Source organism: Candidozyma haemuli (genome assembly GCF_002926055.2).
Source record: "Candidozyma haemuli strain B11899 chromosome Unknown B_2014730914, whole genome shotgun sequence".
Taxonomy (NCBI): Eukaryota; Fungi; Ascomycota; class Pichiomycetes; order Serinales; family Metschnikowiaceae; genus Candidozyma; species Candidozyma haemuli.
The window spans coordinates 447631-464914 of NW_020289902.1; the positions used below are offsets into that span (position 1 = coordinate 447631).

The following is a 17284-nucleotide window of genomic DNA, read 5'->3' on the forward strand; positions in this document are numbered from 1 at the left end:
TGCACTGGGACGGTGATTGGTGCACCTATGATGTTTTCGGAGGCTGTAATACAACGTATATTACGTTTCTAGTGATGCTGGATGTTCAACAGGGTCTTTTTGGTAGACGTGGGTTTCTGGTAAGTTGTGAACTGGTTGCAAACTTAACGATACCAAGGTTGACGGAGCCATGTGCAGGTCACTTTGATCTGGAAAGGTTGTTAGTGGATATGGTGAAGATAGGCAGGTTTGAAAGGGGCGAAAGGTACAAGAAGGTTATCAGGTTCTAAAAGCGTCGATTTTAGGGACTAAAGGTATAGGGAGGGCTCTTGGGGTGACAAAGAGAAAGATGCAATTGTTGCATGTGATCCAGATCACATGATTTTTTCAAAAGGGCTATAATGGCACTTCAGACTAAACTAACCCTTCCGAAGTAACCATTCATGGTATCTTGTTTCCATTGTTGAAAAACAGATCTTATGGAGCCAACTTTGAATGACGTGCAGCAAGAATGACATATCTCAACACGACATCACACAAACTCGCCATACCCAAAAGACAAAGAATGTCCAATCTTTAGACTAAGGTGCTCTTTAGATGTCTTATTTCCAGAAGGGAATTCCTTCTGTATTTATATGAATCAGGGAAAATTCCGGGCCTTCTAAGTTTACTAAGTCTTCAGAGTTGGGAATACCCAACTTTAGGAGAAAGTTGGATCAAGATCTCGGGATTTATTCGGAGAAAAAGACGTTGTTGATAGGTTCGACATCACCAATGGCATTGGCTTTTCCCAGTTTTCTAAAGGTTGCATTGTCTTCATTATCAGAGGAGGACATGGCTGATATATAGTCTATGTGTTCTTTAGATGACTTATTTCAGATACTCAAGACAGAAGAGAATTCCTTCTGTATTTAAGTTAATCAGTGAAAAGTCCAGGTAAGCTTACTGAGTCTTCTATGGAATGCCCGAATTAGGCAATGTTGGGTATTTCCGTCGTCTAACGAAACATTCGGTCAAGGTCTCGTCAATTTAGACGAAAAGGAAGACACCGTACAACGGTGCATATAAATGCAACATAGTATAGCGCGGTATATAAATGTAACGAAGTAGTACAAAAAACTTTACCACCCTGTTACTTGCTAGGCTTTTGGAAAAACTCTTTTTTTCACCTTTAAAACAAGTCTACTCATTATGCTGGGGCCAATTGACTACAATGAGCAAAAAGACCCGTCCGAATGGATCTGGAAGACAGGTAGCTCTAAAACAGCACCGAAGCTGTTCGAGGAGGCGATGAGTTCACCAGAACGTGGCATTTGGAAGAACGCTTATCAAGACGAATACGATAGGCTCTTCAAACGTGAAACATTTGAAAGCAGTACATTGCCTTCCGGAAGAAAGGGGATCAAGAGTCGCATGGCCTTTTCATATGATGAAAATGGCAAGCCCAGGGCAAAGTTGGTTGCCATCGGATCCAGCCAAACTAGAGGTGTTGATTTCGAAGAGACTTCTGCTCCAACTCTTCCTTATGGAGCTTTAAGACTTTTTGTGGCAGTGGCTGCAAGCAAGAAAATGCCAATTCATCGGGTGGTCGTCGAAGATGCGTTCTTAGAAGGCAAGCTTGACAAAGAAATTTACATGGAACTCCCCGAAGGAGTTTTAACTTTTGGATTTGGTAGCGAGTGTTACAGGCTTAATAAGCCAATCTATGGTCTTAAGCAGGCTCCAAGGTTGTGGAACGAGGCAATTGATGGCTTCTTGCGCTCTATCGGTTTCACCCAGAGCCAACGAGAACCATGTTTCTATTTTATGAGGAAAAATGGGAAACTCACAATGCTTGTCATATATGTGGATGATATTTTGGTAGCTGGTGAAAACAAACAGACGATTGAGGAGGTGAAGACTGCTCTTAAGAGAAGATACACGGTCGATGACAAGGGCCTTGCGAAGAGATACCTCAATATCAACATAACTCAAAGACAAGGCAACATTACTCTTGATCAAGACGATTACCTCGTTCAGGTTGCTAAAGAGTTTGGTTTGACTGACCTACCTCCTTCCTCTAATCCCACGCCACGTCCTACCGCTCTAGAACCTCGTGACTACGATTCAGCCACTGACGCTAAAAGGTTCAGAAGTTTGCTTGGAAAGTTGGCCTATGTCGCAAAAACAACTCGATACGATCTAATCCATTGTACTTTTGCGCTTTCAAAATACAGCAGGGACCCCAAGAAGAGACATCTAGATGCGTTATACAATGCCTTTGCATTCGCCTTATATCATAATGATTTCAAGCTCATTTACGCTCCAACTAGAGAGAGACTTGAATTGGAATTATTCGTCAGCGTGGACTTCGGGAAACCCGGATTGAGGAAACGTGGTTACGGATATGTCTATGATTTGAATGGGTCAACGGTCTTGTGGAATAATGGGAACGAACAGTATGAAACCGATGATTTTGATATCGCAAACAAGATGGCAATGCTTATGGGTATGAAGGAAGGCGAGTGGACAGTGAAGGTCTTACGGGAGATGGGAGAGCATCCCCAGGCAGTCAAAGTGTACCAAGATGATGGAAGTGACTAATTAAATATATCACGGCTTTTCTCAGAGAGCGATTCAATAATATCACTTATAGATGATTAGATAATGAAGGCGTGGTGGAAGGTTTCATAAATAAATAGTTTCTTTCGATGGTATTTGAAAGAATAAAATATAGAGACATCCCAGTAAAACAAGATCATGTTTTAAGCAGCACCGTTGTGTTAATATCATGAGGAGCCATTCCAGCACATTTACGTCATGAGACCCAGCCGTCACCCACTGCTCCAGGGAAAACAATTCATCCTTTACATCATCTTTCGTCCTTCTACCATCCAAAACCCACTCAACCTCCCAGTCCCATGCCTTCATCACCACCGCTACCGGCGTACCGAAACACTACCAAACAACAACCTCCACCGATCATTCTGCCAACAAACACTAAAGTCTATCTCCCAAACCTCCTATAACGTCCATCCCTCGTCTTTGGCTGCCTCTATCACCACCACCAGTGGTACCTGAAATGGCTGCGAAAAGCCGTAGCTCACCAGACTCCGCTACAACCCCTCCACTTCCACCACCACCAACTGTTCCCCCTCCAGCACCACTCACACGCCTTATCTAACCGCCAAACACGTATTGACTTAAACCACAAACCCACCTTCAAACTCAAACCTTAACTAAACCCTAACTAAACTTCACCACCTTCACTTTCTCTCCACGTCCAAACTCTAACCCGCTTGGTTATCTATGCACAGATAAAGCGCGGAAGCCAGAAGAGGCAGGTCCATCTGAGACGATGCGCTTGGGCGAGGGCAGAGAAAAAAGAAGGCACTAGGCACTAAAAAAGGCACTAAAAACAAGACCCAACCAGGCAGCCCCGCACGGCCCATGGCACTTCCCCAGGCCTCAAAGAGGAGGAAGGAGAGGTAGAAACAACCAAAACATAAAGAGCAAAACCAAAGCAAAACCAAAGCAAAACCAGAATCAAAACCTCCACCTCCACCTCTATCAGCCTTTTGATCTAAAAGAAATGCCGAATCACAAGATGGATTCGTCTCGGCGGGTTAGCCGCCTGGCGCCGCGAGTCTGATAAGAACTTTTGGTTTTTGCACCCAAGTGAAGGGAAGAGACAGATGGAGATGAACACAAAGACCGCTACAAATACATATTCCCTCTTTCTCATTCCTTCTTCTCTTTCCTTCCTTTTGATCTTCTATCGGTTTGTCTTTGTCCTTCCTGTTTGGGGCCAACGCTTTGGTGCCTGGATTCCTTCTCTTCTTCATTCCAGCAAGTGCGCTAGCGGCCTGTGGCAGAATGCCGCACCAAGGTTCCTCATCGGGACGAGGCCCCACGAATCATCGCCAAAACCAGTTAAGCAACTGTGCAAGGTGCCCCAGATTGTGCAAAACGGCCTTTATCTCTGTCATGGTCCATATAACTGTCATTGTAGCCGCCTTTTGAAGTTTTTTTAATTTAACAAACTAATCATGTCTGATCCAGAGGTTCATCCTGTCACCTCTCAGATAAGAGTGGACGACTTGCGCATCCAGTCGGTTATCTCTAACCAGGATATCGTATTGAACATTGACCATGCCGTGGAAAGCGATGAAGCTATGATCCTCGCTTTGGGGTATAAACAGGAGTTCCAGCGTGAGTTCACTGGGCTTTCGGTTTTTGCTGTATCGTTTTCGGTCTTGGGACTTCTACCTTCGGTGGCTGCTACTTTTGAGTATCAACAGATGGTGGTGGGCTGCTCGCCAGTGCCGTGGATTTTGGCTATTATGGGCGTTACGGCGGTTGCTTATTCTATGGCCGAAGTGGCCTCTGCATTTCCTACTTCGGCAGGAACCCCTTATGCTGTTTCACAGCTTTCGCCTAAGAAATGGGCTCCGTTTTTGACTTGGATCACTTGTTTTTCAAATTGGATGTGTCAAATCACTGCTGCACCAAGTTGTAATTATTCTGGTGCTTCTATGATGCTTGCCTTGGCGTCTTATGGCTCGGAATATGTCCCTGAACGCTGGCACGTTTACCTTTTAACCACTGCCATTAACGTGGTTCACGCTTTCATGTCCAGTATGCCTACGAAATACTTGGCCTGGTTGAATAACATGAGTACATCTGTCAATATGCTTTTTTGGCCATTGTGTTTATTATTATCTTTGCTGCCAACGATAGACTTGGTATGTACGATGGAGAAGTCTCCAAATTCAACAGCAACTCTATGGCGTGGGGTTTTGATAACCAGACAGATTTTCCAACCGGTGTGGCTGTTCTTGTATCTTTTATGGGTGTCATTTGGGCCATGTCTGGTTACGACTCGCCTTTCCATTTGGCTGAAGAGTGTTCTAACGCTGCTGTGGCTGCCCCAAGAGCTATTTGCTTGACTTCTACTATTGGTGGTGCCATTGGTTTCCTTTTCATGTTGGCTATTGCTTACACTGTGGTTAGCGTTGATGAAATCTCAGCAGACCCAATGAGTCTAGGCCAGCCATTCGTTACTTACTTGACGCAGTTTCTATCAAGACCTTGCGTTGTGGCTTGCACAGCTTTGACCATCATTTCGTCATTTTTCATGGGCTGCTCGTGTATGTTGGCAGCCTCTCGTGTGACCTTCTCGTACTCAAGAGACGGTCTTTTCCCACTCTCCAGATACTGGAAGATTGTGCACCCAAAAACCCAGACTCCAATTAATGCTGTATGGATTAACATGTTTTTGGGCCAGCTCTTTTTGCTTCTTTTATTTGGAGGTGAGACTGCCATCGGTGCTATCTTTTCTGTGGGTGGTATTTCATCAATCATCTCGTTTATCATGCCTACAATCTTCAAGCTCACCTACTCCAGAAACACATTCCGTCCTGGTCCCTGGAACTTGGGCCGCATGTCGCTCCCTATTGGCTTGGTAGCCATTGCATTCGTGATTACTATGATTCCTTTCTTATGTTTCCCTACTTCGGCTGGCCTGAATCTCAACCCTGAGGACATGAACTGGACAGTTCTTGTGTTTTTCGGCCCCATGCTTGGTTTTATTATTTGGTTTGTTGTCGACGCCCACAAATGGTACATTGGCCCCAGACCCAACATCGACGAGTACATCAACCATTCAGATTCAGAGAATGTGGAGGTTTACAATGGTGTCAAGCGTCAGTCTTCTGGAAGCACTGAAGACAGAAAATCCTGAGCTGGTATCAGGAATGGATTATGATTATAGAATTACAGGCCCTTGGGTCAATACACATATATCGGTTTTGTTAAACTTCGGTTATCACCGGTTCTTTATCTCTACTATAAAGGGGTAAGACTTGGCTGGCGGGTGGTTGGTTGCAAAACATTTCTTAGCGCACGATTCAACTTGCCTGTTTCGTCATCTGAGATTAGCTTCTGATAAAGCCTGGGGTGGAGACGTTGACACAAGAAAAAGATCTGATATCTGAAACTCGAGGAAACTCTCTCGGCTATTTGATACTATTATGGATATTTAGATAAGTTGCTTTGGCGGCTTCTACTGAGGGGACGTAAGTAGGTATATTCGATAAGCTTCATAACAGTTTGCTGAAAGGAGAAGGAGGATTGGGCTCAAAGAAAGGGGAAGCAGGGATATCAGAAATTGGCTGTCTGGGTAGTTTAGATTTTCCTTCTAGCTTGGTTCTTCGTTCATTTTTTACTTGTCTTTTCTACTTGAACAGTCGAAGAGATGCCAATTTACATCTACCAGACTTCAATACTTACAGGAGCTTCTATTAAAAAGTAAGTTTCATTTGAATTGTGTTGGCTTGAATAATTAGAAGGGCTAATTAGAAAGGTCTACTTGTATGGTTCAGGATGTTCAAGTGGGAAAGAACCCAAGACCTATGGCAAGACTTCAACCCACAATAACTCCACCCAGGCCATAACACAGCAAAACATCTTCCACTTTGAAAACAGAAGGATTCATAAAAGACATGAAAATTTTCTTTTTTGTTCTAGATGCCAGAGTACACATACTTCTGGCCATTTGCCGAATCACTACAATATAATGCCACCTAAGCAACTAGCTGCAACTGTTCACCCTTCAATCTCATATTCAGTTTTCCACCTATTTTTGCCCCTATATTTACGCTTCACCACAAATACTTCAACAAAGAGTAAACCAAACCTTATCGTGTTGCTCGTCGGAGGTGTTTCCGAATCGGTAATCTTACCCCAGCCAACCCACAAGCCACGCTTACACAGAGTAACGGAGCCCAGGATTTGGAACGTCATACTACGTGCATTTAAAGACATAATTCATAATAACAAAACGAACTAAGCAGAGAGTACCCGGGAAGACGGAACCCCTGGAGAACAGAGTCAACTCACCATAGAAGGCCAGGGACAGCACCGTACCTCCATCCTTGGCAGCAAATCCAAGGCCAATAGTCTATTCACGGGTAATTTACCTTCTTTGAGCCAAATCAGGTACATTTTCTTGTTTACCTTCTACAGTGCTTACACTCTACTATAGACAACGTTCCCACCAAGCCAGTCTACTCAACCTACCCAGACAAACACCTCCAGTCCACACCTCCAGTCCAAAAACCACAAACAGCCTACCTACCTTCCTTCACTTGCCCTACTTTCACCCTCCACCCTCCAGCTTCCTTCCTTAACCATTGCTCTTCCTCTCCCTCCCTCTCCCTCTCACTCTCCTTCCTTCCCAGGTAAGCGCTTCGCAGCTGGGCTTACCCAACCACCTATCCCATACTTTCCACACATTCAACCCATAAAAAGCCCAAATAAACCATAAAACCCGTAGCCGCCCATTCTGCCCTCTAAACCTTCCCGGTCCTCGTATTTCCCACTCTCGTCCTGCCGTTTTCCAGCCCGGAAATTCACTACCGGAAAATATTGCTGCCATGTGGTCCAGTGCGCAATTAAACGTCTTCTGACCTCAAAGCCCATCCAGTGTCCAGTCTGATCCACTGCCGAGAAACCACTTTTACCTGGTATAGTACAAGAGACTGATTGTTTTGTGTTGGTTGTGTTTGACAGCTTGTGAGTTGCGTTTCCCTTTTTATTAATTTGTCGACCTATTCAGACGCTCCACGGCACCGTTCATTTTACCACCCACCTTTTTTTTTTTTTTTCTGCTTAGGTGCATCGGCTCCATCGACCACCGACGCTGAACCAAGAATAACCTTCAATCACCAGTTTTGAATCACTGAAAAATCCATAATTCCTTCCTCGGCAAGCCCCCTAAAAGCTAGACTTTATCCAATGATACACCAATACATGGCGCCGTGGGTGCCTACATTCACATCGGCGCTTGAGGCCGAAGCCGCCGCCAGAGACCATAAACCGCCATTCACAACGTTCCAGTTTGCTTCGGTCGATAAGGACGGGTTCCCAAAGAACAGAACTTTGGTCCATAGAGGCAGTCTATTCGATAACAGTGGGAATAATGTGATGCTTTTTTGCACAGACAAGCGGATGGATAAGTACGGCGAGCTTATGAACAACGACAAGTTTGAAGCGGTGTACTACTTTGAAAAAATCCGTAAACAGTTCAGGTTCCGTGGCAGAGCTCGTCTTCTCGACCAGGAACATCAACCAGTCATAGATGTGACAAGCATCCAACCTAGAAACATCATTCTGAGCAGCCTCAATACTCTGAGCGACGAAGGCTCCGAGGATGAAGAAGACGACGGAGAGGCCTTGGAATTGGCCGTGGGAAATAAGCAGCATGAAAAGCTTCATAGCAACGGCACGCTGCTGAACCCTCAACAACAGCCTATGAGCTACCCATTGGTGTCGCCAGTCATTTGTCTGAAGCTCGCCAACGAACAGCAGAACCTTGCTGTGTCATATCCAAACTTGCAAGATCTTTCTCATATTGAGTTTCTGCCGCCTACGAAAGAAGATTGGGATGCAGAGTTGCTCAGAGTGTGGAATGATCTTTCTAAAGGACTCAAACTGTCCTTCCGTCGTCCAGCACCAAAGCTGATGTTGGATGAGGAAAAGCAAAATTCTATTGATAAAATCAGCAGAGGCGTGGATGGTAAGGGCGAAGACAGTGGGCTTAAAAACTTTGCTGTGGTTGCAATGTTCATCGAAGCCGTGGACTACTACGAAATGGAAAAGGACAGACGGTACATTTACGAGAAGGACGACTCCCATTTGTGGAGTGAACAGGAGGTGTGTCCATGAGGCCCCGGGGTCCTTTTAATAGCTCGTGCTGGGATAGTCAAGCCGAGTATAGATTTGTAGATAGTAAGGACAGTGCTGATACTGTGTCGGGTAATTATCGAATATAAGGCAGCGGCCCACTGGCTGCTTATATGGAACACGGAAGGAAGTCTGGTTTGCAAGGCTTACTGGTCGCTGGTCTACGACTTATTCAATGAGCTGCAGTGGACAGCAGGTATTTGCTGACACCAATGTTTAAGGCGACCAAAGCAAACTCAAACGATTTATAAGAAGCAGGATGTTTTGTGACTTTATTATAATGGAGATTGCCTCGTTTGGAATTGATACTGGCGAAGAGTCTGTGGTATATGATGAATGTTAGTGTACCTCCATCAACAGGATAACCAGGTTCCAAGTTCTCCTCTGAACACACAAAAAAGAAGAAACTTTGCAGCAAATAGGTAATTCATCTTCGAAATGAACAGCCCATAAAAACCATAAAGACCAATCCATAGTCTGCCAACCCACGCTCTACCCATCCATCTAACTACATACCTACTACTCATCCCACACTCACTACTCCATACCTAAACAGCCTTCAAAACCACCACCCTAAACACTCCAACATACCTACCATATCCAACAGAACCCTTTTATATCCTCCTTCCTTTCCACTACACCTTTCCCACTACACCTTTCCCACTCCTAACATATATGCATCTTGGTATTCCACCAGCTGCAAGTGCGCCCCAACGTCTTTTGCAGCCATTTCTCACCAACAGCAAGCCCACCGTCCACCCCCATACCCATCCCGAACTCCAAACCCATTAAAAAACAAACATAAAAAAAACCACTTCCAAAACCCAACCCTTATTCCCCAAATCCACGATTTTTTTCCCGACCTGGAAACCGCCCATGGTTGCTGGCTCTTAACGTGTGACCATAACAATTGACCTCTGTTTTCTGCCCCACCACAGTCAGCCAGGCAGTTGGAAACACCCCAGTTATCTCCAAAACCAGCCATTTTTTGGCAAAAAAGAACAAATATCCAAAATATATCCACCCTCTTTATCCTAACTCACTTCCCCTGAGACCCCCAAAAAATCCCAAAACGCCAATTGTTCATGCCCTGCTCTCGCGGGTCCACTCGGCCAGTCGCGCTCGGGCTCGCTCTTTGTTGTGTTCTTCCTCTATATATCCCTGTCCCCAGAGGTTGTTGTTTTTGTTTTTCGTACCACCCAAACACTTCTTCTTTTTTTCAAAGTTTCCAATGGCCAAAACGAAGTCCCAGCCTGTTGCCTCTAAGGCAACTTATAAAGGTATGAAATAGAGATTTTTTTGTTTCAATTGTTTTGTTTTGCTAACTCCAGATATGATCGTCTCCGCAATCGCCTCCTTGAAGGAAAGAGCAGGCTCTTCGTATGTATTTTGAATTGCCAATGGGCAGTGTTTTTTTCGACTTTAACTAACTCCCAGCCGCCAGGCTATTAAGAAGTTTGTTCTTGATAACTTTGCTGTGAAGGCTCCTAACTTTGACTCCTTGTTTAATGCTACCTTGAGAAAGGGTGTGGAGAACGGTGACTTCTCCCAGCCAAAGGGCCCTTCGGGTCCTGTCAAGCTTGCCAAGAAGGAGTTGGCGCCAAAGACGTCTTCGTCCAAGGTTTCTAAACCAACCAAGACTAAGACGCCTACTAAGGCTGCTAAACCCGTGAAGGCCGAGCCAAAGAAGAAGACCACCAAGACTACCAAGGCTACCCCTGCTAAGAAGACTGCTTCCACAAAGAAAGCCACTTCCAAGGCTACCACCAAGGCCACCACCAAAACTTCCAAGTCCACTTCCAAGACCCCTAAGACTACCACCAAGGCTGCCACTACCAAGAAGGCTGCTAAGCCATCCGCCAAATCCACCACAGCAAAGTCTTCCAGTAAGGTGACCAAGCCTAAGACTAAGGCTGCTGCTAAACTTCCTACCAAGGCCGCTAAGGGCAAGACCACCAAGGCTGCTGCCAAACCAACTAAAACATCCACCAAAACATCCACCAAAACGTCTGCCAAGTCCGCTGCTAAGCCTGCCTCCAAGGCTAAGGCTGCTCCAAAGACCTCCAAGGCCGCCCCAAAGACTACCAAAGCTGCTTCCAGAGCTCCAAAACTGACGTCCAAGGCTCCTAGGTCCAGAGTGGTGGCTGCGGCTGCTTAAGCGCGTTCGTGTGTGTGTTTTGATAAGGATATGACAATGTTGTGAGTTTCGTTTCCGAGATTTTTTCCACCCAGCCCTTGGCTCTGTGCCTCGAGCGTCCTGAATTTTTGTATATTAGTTTTCCAGCTGCTTTTACGATGTATATTTAGTTAATTGTTGTGTTATAATGAACCTCGTACTATTGATAATCCTGCACTGTCGCGTATACCCACCAACCTCCATCACTACAAACCCAACTACACTTCTTCCCAGTGAACAATGTCTGCCCGTCCTAAAATCTCCCTAATTGTCGCTGCCCTTCAGCCTTCCATGGGCATTGGCGCCAAAGGCAAGCTACCCTGGCGTCTTAGACAGGAAATGAAGTACTTTAAGGATGTCACCACCAAGGCCAAGGAAGGTTACGTGAACGCGGTGATAATGGGCAGAAAAACGTGGGATCTGATTCCTCAGAAGTTCAGACCGCTTCCTGGAAGAGTCAATGTCATTTTATCTCGGTCTAACAAGAACGAGACCGATTCAGATGGTGTTCTTCACTATAACTCATTTGACAGTGTAATGCTGCAATTCGAGGCGGACGCTTACCGCGTCGGTGAGAAGCGTTTGGATAAGATATTTATCATTGGCGGATCCCAAGTATACAACTCGTTGGTGCTTGATCCAAGGGTGGACAATTTACTTGTGACGCATATAAACTATGTGGGAGAGGAGTCTGAGAAGCCTGAAATGGATACTTTCTTGGATTGGGACCTCTCGAAATGGAAGCAGGCGGAGCACAAATCCCTTGCGGAATTTGTCGACATTGAGGTACCACAGGTGCCCATTACAGAGGGATCCTACAGCTACAATTATACTATGTGGGAAAAACTTCATTAAATACATGGAAGAAATAGATATCCAGACCGGCTGGATTTGAAATTTTTTTATCGAACGTAGCTCTTGTTGAGCCGTGCAATTTGGTCGCAGACAACCCACCAGCAATGCTTTCTTCTGTACTCTTGGTTTCTTTGACGTTGTAACATCTCGTCAAACAAGAACAACTCGTAGAAGAGACGAAGATTAGGCTGGATCACCACATTAAACCTTCTCACACGGACGTAAAGGTAACTCTCCAAAACGTCCATATGAAAGTGTTTCATAATGGAGGCGATAGCCAATGATGCTGATCTCGACACACCCACACGGCAATGCACAAGAGTCCTGGACGACTTATCCTCTGGATCCACCAAGAGTTTGCGTTGTACATGATCAGGACATTCCAAGAGCAATGGCATCATGGAATCCTTACCGTCGTCACGAACGTTGTAGATGTATACAACCGAACGGACCTCGAACTTAAGCAACTTTCTGATTCTTTCTGGAACCTCCACTTCATACACCTTTGCTTTGTCATTGTTGAACAGGAAAATTGGTTTCACAACGTTATCCTTTTTAAATGGAGGCGCATCATGTTCAAAAACACATTCAAGAAGGTGGAACCAGACTGGAAGCTTATCTATGGAAATAAGGCGGTTGATACCCAAGGTTGCTAAGACTGTTATGGAGGAGCTGTGAGCTGCTGAACCAAGGAAAAGGGTATCATGAATATAGGCTGGGAAGTTCATGTCTCTACCATCTTCGAACCAATCAATTTGACCAGGAGACTTTCTTGGAAGTTGCAGAATCTCTCTGATCGGCAACAGAAGTTGCAAATGATAGTTTTTGTTGAGACTATTGTCCCGAAGCCAAAGGATGTATGGTTCGAATTGCTTGAGAAAGACAAAATCTTCTCTATAGAGGTATAACTTGAATGCTGGCTTGCGGAAGATGTTAAGTGCTGCTTCTTCCACAGTGTCTGAAGTCCAAAGCATTGATAAGCTTAGTGCCAAAAGGGAAAGACAGGTAAATCCATCGAAGGAATACAAGAACACTTTGGCCTTGTTCTTAAGCACAATGGTGTGGATTACCTTGAGAACATTAATATAACTCAACACTTCTTTTGGAGAAAGCTCATCTGTGTGTCTTGCAATGGAGTCAGGAAACTCTAGGAAGTACGTCTCATGAGCTGTTCCTCGATCCAAGGACTGGCTAATTTGACGTAATGCTTCTAAGGAAGGAAGTTTGGCATTTTCATGGCAATGGATATGCAACTTAAAGTTTTGCTGCTCTCCTCTGGAAGAAACCATTTGCTTAAAGTTGAAAGCATTGCCAATGTACAATCTAGGGAAAAGCTCTTTCAAGCCATTGAGCTGCCACATCAACTGCTGCTCCATAACCTGGAGTTTCTTCGTATATGGTTCTTGGTAGAACACCGAAGAGTGACCTCCAATGGAGTAGGTAACGTCCTTTTCCAAGTAAGGAGAACATTGGTCCCATTCTTCTGGCTTGAAGTCCACAACATAGATGTTTTGTTGTTCCAGCTTGACATTTGAAAGAACCGTGGCAGCGTTGGAGTTAGCTGAATTGTCCATGGCGTTATTATACACTAAAAAGTGGGACATGGGAGCCATGAGACGAGCTTGCATGTCGTAGTTTCTGTTAAGAAGCTCCTGGGTCTCGGAGAAAGGGTCTTCGAGTTTATAAATGTCACTTAACTTTTGGAGCAGGGAAATATCAAAATCAGTAACCTGAGCGTCAGGCTTTAATGTCAAGATATCTTCAAGGGAAATGGAGTTGATGAGGCGAGGCTTATCAGTATCAACGGAGCTGACAGTCATAAGGTTGAAAGGGATCAGTGGGAGCTCCACAGAAAGGTCATGGTTAAACAAGGAAGGGATATCCTCGGGAGCATAATTCAACAAGTTGATATCTGTACTTGGATCGAACTTCTCGTGGAAATAGACCCTCTGTTTGATCTGAGCCAAGCCATGCAAGTAAGGAAAGGTAGTTGTGGAAGGAGCCAAGGCATTGGAGCCGCCATAGAAGAAGTCAAGAAGCTGTTTAAGCTGGGATGGAGACTTTATAAGAAAGATATTATCCTGGGCTTTTTCAAGGGAAGCATGGAACGCGTCCAAGGGCGAAAGAGAGGGCACCTGGGTCTCTAGCGAGGATACCGAGGCCGGAGAAGGCGGGTCAAGCAAAGGCGTTTCTGAGATTTCCGTGGACAGAGGCAGGCCAGTCTTATCCAAGTCGTCGCCCATCAAAGTCGAATCTGAACCTTTCCTAAACGTGGTCAGTCCCACCGCTGTGAGTAGGTCTTCCTTATCACCAGCAGGTCGACAAGCAGTGGCAGCCACAGTATCCAAGTGCAAGGTTGTTTTTGCTTTCGTTTGAGCGTTAACAATACACTCTGGAGACATGATATATAAAAAAATCAAGACACTTTTGGACCTTTTTCCCGGGGACACCGACCGTTTATATGCTCCAGAGCAAGAGCAAAGTGGATGCGAAAAATAGTGCATTCTCCTGGTGCATGAGAGGAAGCAAGCGAAGTGCGGCGGCAGTGTCAGGCTGGGGCACAGAAAAGAAGCAAAGACACAGAGAACAAGGGGTACCATGAAATTACGTAAGACTGGGAGAGGGGCCACACGGTAAAGTTTACCCAGACAAAGAGGATGCAAAAAGAAAAAACGGACGTGTTGATATGACGAAACACAAGTGACGGTAGATGTGTTCGTCATGGATATGTCATTTCGTGGGGCCCACCGCAGCAAGTGAAAAGTGCGCTCCAAGGACAGGGTACTTTAGAGGTAGAAGTGGCAGTGGCAGTGAAGAAGTTGGAGAAAGAAGTTGACATTTTGAAATCGGGGCGACGGATCGACGGAAATTGCCCTGCTTTGGCTATCTGGCTTGCTTTGCTGTTTGTGGCGATGATGTGGGATTGCCATTATTTCTGGGGAACCGAGATGATTGTGTGAGGCCCCATTCTTTTTTTTATGCGGGAGCGTTTGGCTGCAAAACAATGGGGTGGTTATTTTAGCTCTGCGTAAGGCCAGCCAAAGCATTCCACGAAGAGGAAGAGGAGGGAGAGGGAAAGGATGTAAATGACCGAAGTTGATAAGTACCTTTAAACCGTGACTTATGGAATGAAATGGAAGGAATTGCCTGAGTGGTGGTGGAACTGCCTGGCGGAATGGCTGGTGCTATGGCCATTGAGGTATCTTCCTGCCTCTTCCTGCCTGTCTATCTTCCTGCCTCTTCCTGCCTCTTCTTACCTCCCTACGTCGTCGTCTACGGTCTGGGAGCGTGGGGAATTCCACCAATTGGTCGCTTTAGGCGTGGAATTGACATTCTGGGCTTTTGACTTTTCCCTGCAACCATCGAGGCGTTGCCTGCTTACCCTTCTTTTTGACTTTAGCCTATCGCTCGTTCTGGCCCTCTCCAGCGCGCTTAACCTTTAGGCTTCATTATCGCCCATACCCGTTTTGAGTTCTTTTAGCAACTCTTACTAAGTTTGTCTTAGGCTTGGTGTTAGGCTTTTCGGGTTCCCCAATTGTCCTTGCCGGGCTACTTCCCCAGCTGCTCCCCAGTCCAGAGCGCCTCGTTTGGGTCTAGTGGCTGGCTGCGAAAAGCCGGAATGTAGACGAATATGGACAGACCTAGTCCCTAGTCTGGTCCGGAACGGGCCAGGCTAGGGCAGGCCAGGGCCAGACTAGGGTCAGGATAGGGTCAGGATTGGCCAGGCTAGAGCCAGACTAGAGCCAGACTAGGACCATGCCCGGTCTGATCCCGGAAGTTAAGTGCCTTATGATTTACCTAACCCTAGTGGCCTCGTCTAATGCTCTTCCCAATACGGATGTCTTATGACTATGCATTGTGGTTTATCAGGGCACGTCAAGATACACGTCTCCGAAAAGAGTAGACGATAACGTGCTGTTCTGGTTGTGGAGGTATGAGTGCTCGATTGGGTAATATTACGTCTAATTCGAGCTCTATTCACGTCTGGCTGGGTAGGCTTAGAAGCACGTTTATCTACGCGGATAAGGAATACACCATTATCGAAATGGTTTTCGTGATATGGTGAATACGAGTGAAACGGGGTACGTTTCGTGGTCCGGGGCGTGGGTTTGCTGGCGATTGGCTGATTGTGGAAAGCGGCTGATCTGGATAAGGGAGGAAGCGTATAGATGCCGCTCTAGGGATAGAATTAAGGATTGGTTGCTCCACCAAGGGGTAATACGGGCCCCTTGATTGTTTTTTTATGGAAGGTAGGCGTAGCAGAGCATTCTTGGAATGGCGATAAACGTGGTTTGCTGGAGGAGTCAGCCAGAAGGGCCAGGAGGGCTGGAGGAGTCAAATGGACTGGGAACAATGAAGTTATGTGGATTTTTTGTTTGGATTTGGGTGTTTCAATTGAGTTTAGGGCGGGTCGAAAGTATCCTGATGCCCCTGGCTTTCCAATACAACCTTTAACCATCAGCTTTAGTCTATCCAAGAAGTATATCTAGGGCCCGTCTTCTCTACGTTTTCTCTGCTCTTTTCCATTTTTCTACCCAGGAGCCTCCAGTAATGCATTAGTACTTCAAGGATGATCTAAGGGTGCCTACCTGAAAGACCACCCTCTGTGGAACTCTTTCACTGACTAGTGCCTCTTGGTTCATCCATTTCGCAGCCATTAACCAGTGAACCTCTAGTCCACCAATCCCAGATAACCCCCATTAGTTCCAGAAATTAACTTTCCTTTATTTCAAACAATAACCACTATGACCTCCATATCTACTTTCCTTTCAATTTTCCCTTCCCTTCCTATTGCCCCACGGCTTGTTTGCCTGACTCCAGCTGACCCACCAACCACTACAACTTTTTCGCACCTGAGACATCAGTCTACTACAACTACCAACCACCACTAACCTCCACTCATTCCATGTTCCCATCGTTCAGAAGGCTCCAGGCCACTCCAGCATACAACCTGCTTCTTACGCTGATCAAGGGCGACTTGAAAAAGGCCATGCTTGCGAAGAACAACGTCGAAAAGAATACCATCAGACTGGTGCTTTCCACAGTGAAGAATAACGAAATCGATGGTGCTAAGCAAACAGAGTTTGAGTTGGCCAGATCGTTGAATAAGATGATCAAGCAGAGAATCGACTCGGCTCATGCGTTTAAGGATCAGGGCAGACAGGACTTGGCTCAGGCTGAGGAGCAGGAAGCTGATATCATTAGAAAGTACGTCATTGCATTGCCTGTGGCCAGTGAGGAGGACATTAAGCAGAAGTTGGCGCTTCTTCTTGAGGAGTTGAAGAATAAGGACTCTTCGACGAAGATCGGTAGTGTTTTCAAGGAAATCACCGATGAGGTCGCTACCAACTGGGGCAGTTCTCCAGCTGTGATCAAGGCCATGGTTCCGGGACTCTACAAGGAGGTTTTTGGTCAGAAGATGTAGGCGGTGGAGGTGACGAAGGCTCTGGTTTGATAGCTAAGGGCCCTGGCATCTGGTTAGGCTGGTTGGAGATATGGATCTTGAATCCTGGTCCTCAGCACAATCTGTAAATAACAATAGAGCATATG

General features: G+C 45.7%; 7 protein-coding genes across 7 annotated transcripts; 6 read left to right on the top strand and 1 right to left on the bottom strand. All coding sequences in view use genetic code 12, as the record gives it.

Annotated features, from left to right (window-relative positions):
- Window positions 1-1170: 1170 nt before the first annotated feature.
- On the top strand, window positions 1171-2562 carry CXQ85_001063 (uncharacterized protein; the record flags this gene model as incomplete). Its single annotated transcript, XM_025484783.1, has 1 exon — window positions 1171-2562. The coding sequence occupies one exon, from the start codon at window positions 1171-1173 to the stop codon at window positions 2560-2562; it is 1392 nt and encodes a 463-aa protein (XP_025339714.1).
- Window positions 2563-4007: 1445 nt separating this feature from the next.
- On the top strand, window positions 4008-5701 carry GPT1 (Gpt1p; the record flags this gene model as incomplete). The annotated part of the gene is made up of 2 exons (XM_025484784.1): window positions 4008-4577; window positions 4637-5701. 2 exons carry the CDS (start codon window positions 4008-4010, stop codon window positions 5699-5701), a joined length of 1635 nt encoding a protein of 544 aa, XP_025339715.1.
- Window positions 5702-7770: 2069 nt separating this feature from the next.
- On the top strand, window positions 7771-8685 carry CXQ85_001065 (uncharacterized protein; the record flags this gene model as incomplete). Its single annotated transcript, XM_025484785.1, has 1 exon — window positions 7771-8685. The coding sequence occupies one exon, from the start codon at window positions 7771-7773 to the stop codon at window positions 8683-8685; it is 915 nt and encodes a 304-aa protein (XP_025339716.1).
- Window positions 8686-10036: 1351 nt separating this feature from the next.
- Window positions 10037-10861, top strand: HHO1 (histone; the record flags this gene model as incomplete). The annotated part of the gene is made up of 2 exons (XM_025484786.1): window positions 10037-10083; window positions 10141-10861. 2 exons carry the CDS (start codon window positions 10037-10039, stop codon window positions 10859-10861), a joined length of 768 nt encoding a protein of 255 aa, XP_025339717.1.
- Window positions 10862-11119: 258 nt separating this feature from the next.
- Window positions 11120-11734, top strand: DFR1 (dihydrofolate reductase; the record flags this gene model as incomplete). Its single annotated transcript, XM_025484787.1, has 1 exon — window positions 11120-11734. One exon carries the CDS (start codon window positions 11120-11122, stop codon window positions 11732-11734), a length of 615 nt encoding a protein of 204 aa, XP_025339718.1.
- A 47-nt stretch (window positions 11735-11781) lies between these two features.
- Window positions 11782-14136, bottom strand: PPS1 (Pps1p; the record flags this gene model as incomplete). Its single annotated transcript, XM_025484788.1, has 1 exon — window positions 11782-14136. One exon carries the CDS (start codon window positions 14134-14136, stop codon window positions 11782-11784), a length of 2355 nt encoding a protein of 784 aa, XP_025339719.1.
- Window positions 14137-16640: 2504 nt separating this feature from the next.
- CXQ85_001069 (uncharacterized protein) lies at window positions 16641-17159 on the top strand (the record flags this gene model as incomplete). The annotated part of the gene is made up of 1 exon (XM_025484789.1): window positions 16641-17159. One exon carries the CDS (start codon window positions 16641-16643, stop codon window positions 17157-17159), a length of 519 nt encoding a protein of 172 aa, XP_025339720.1.
- Window positions 17160-17284: the final 125 nt, after the last annotated feature.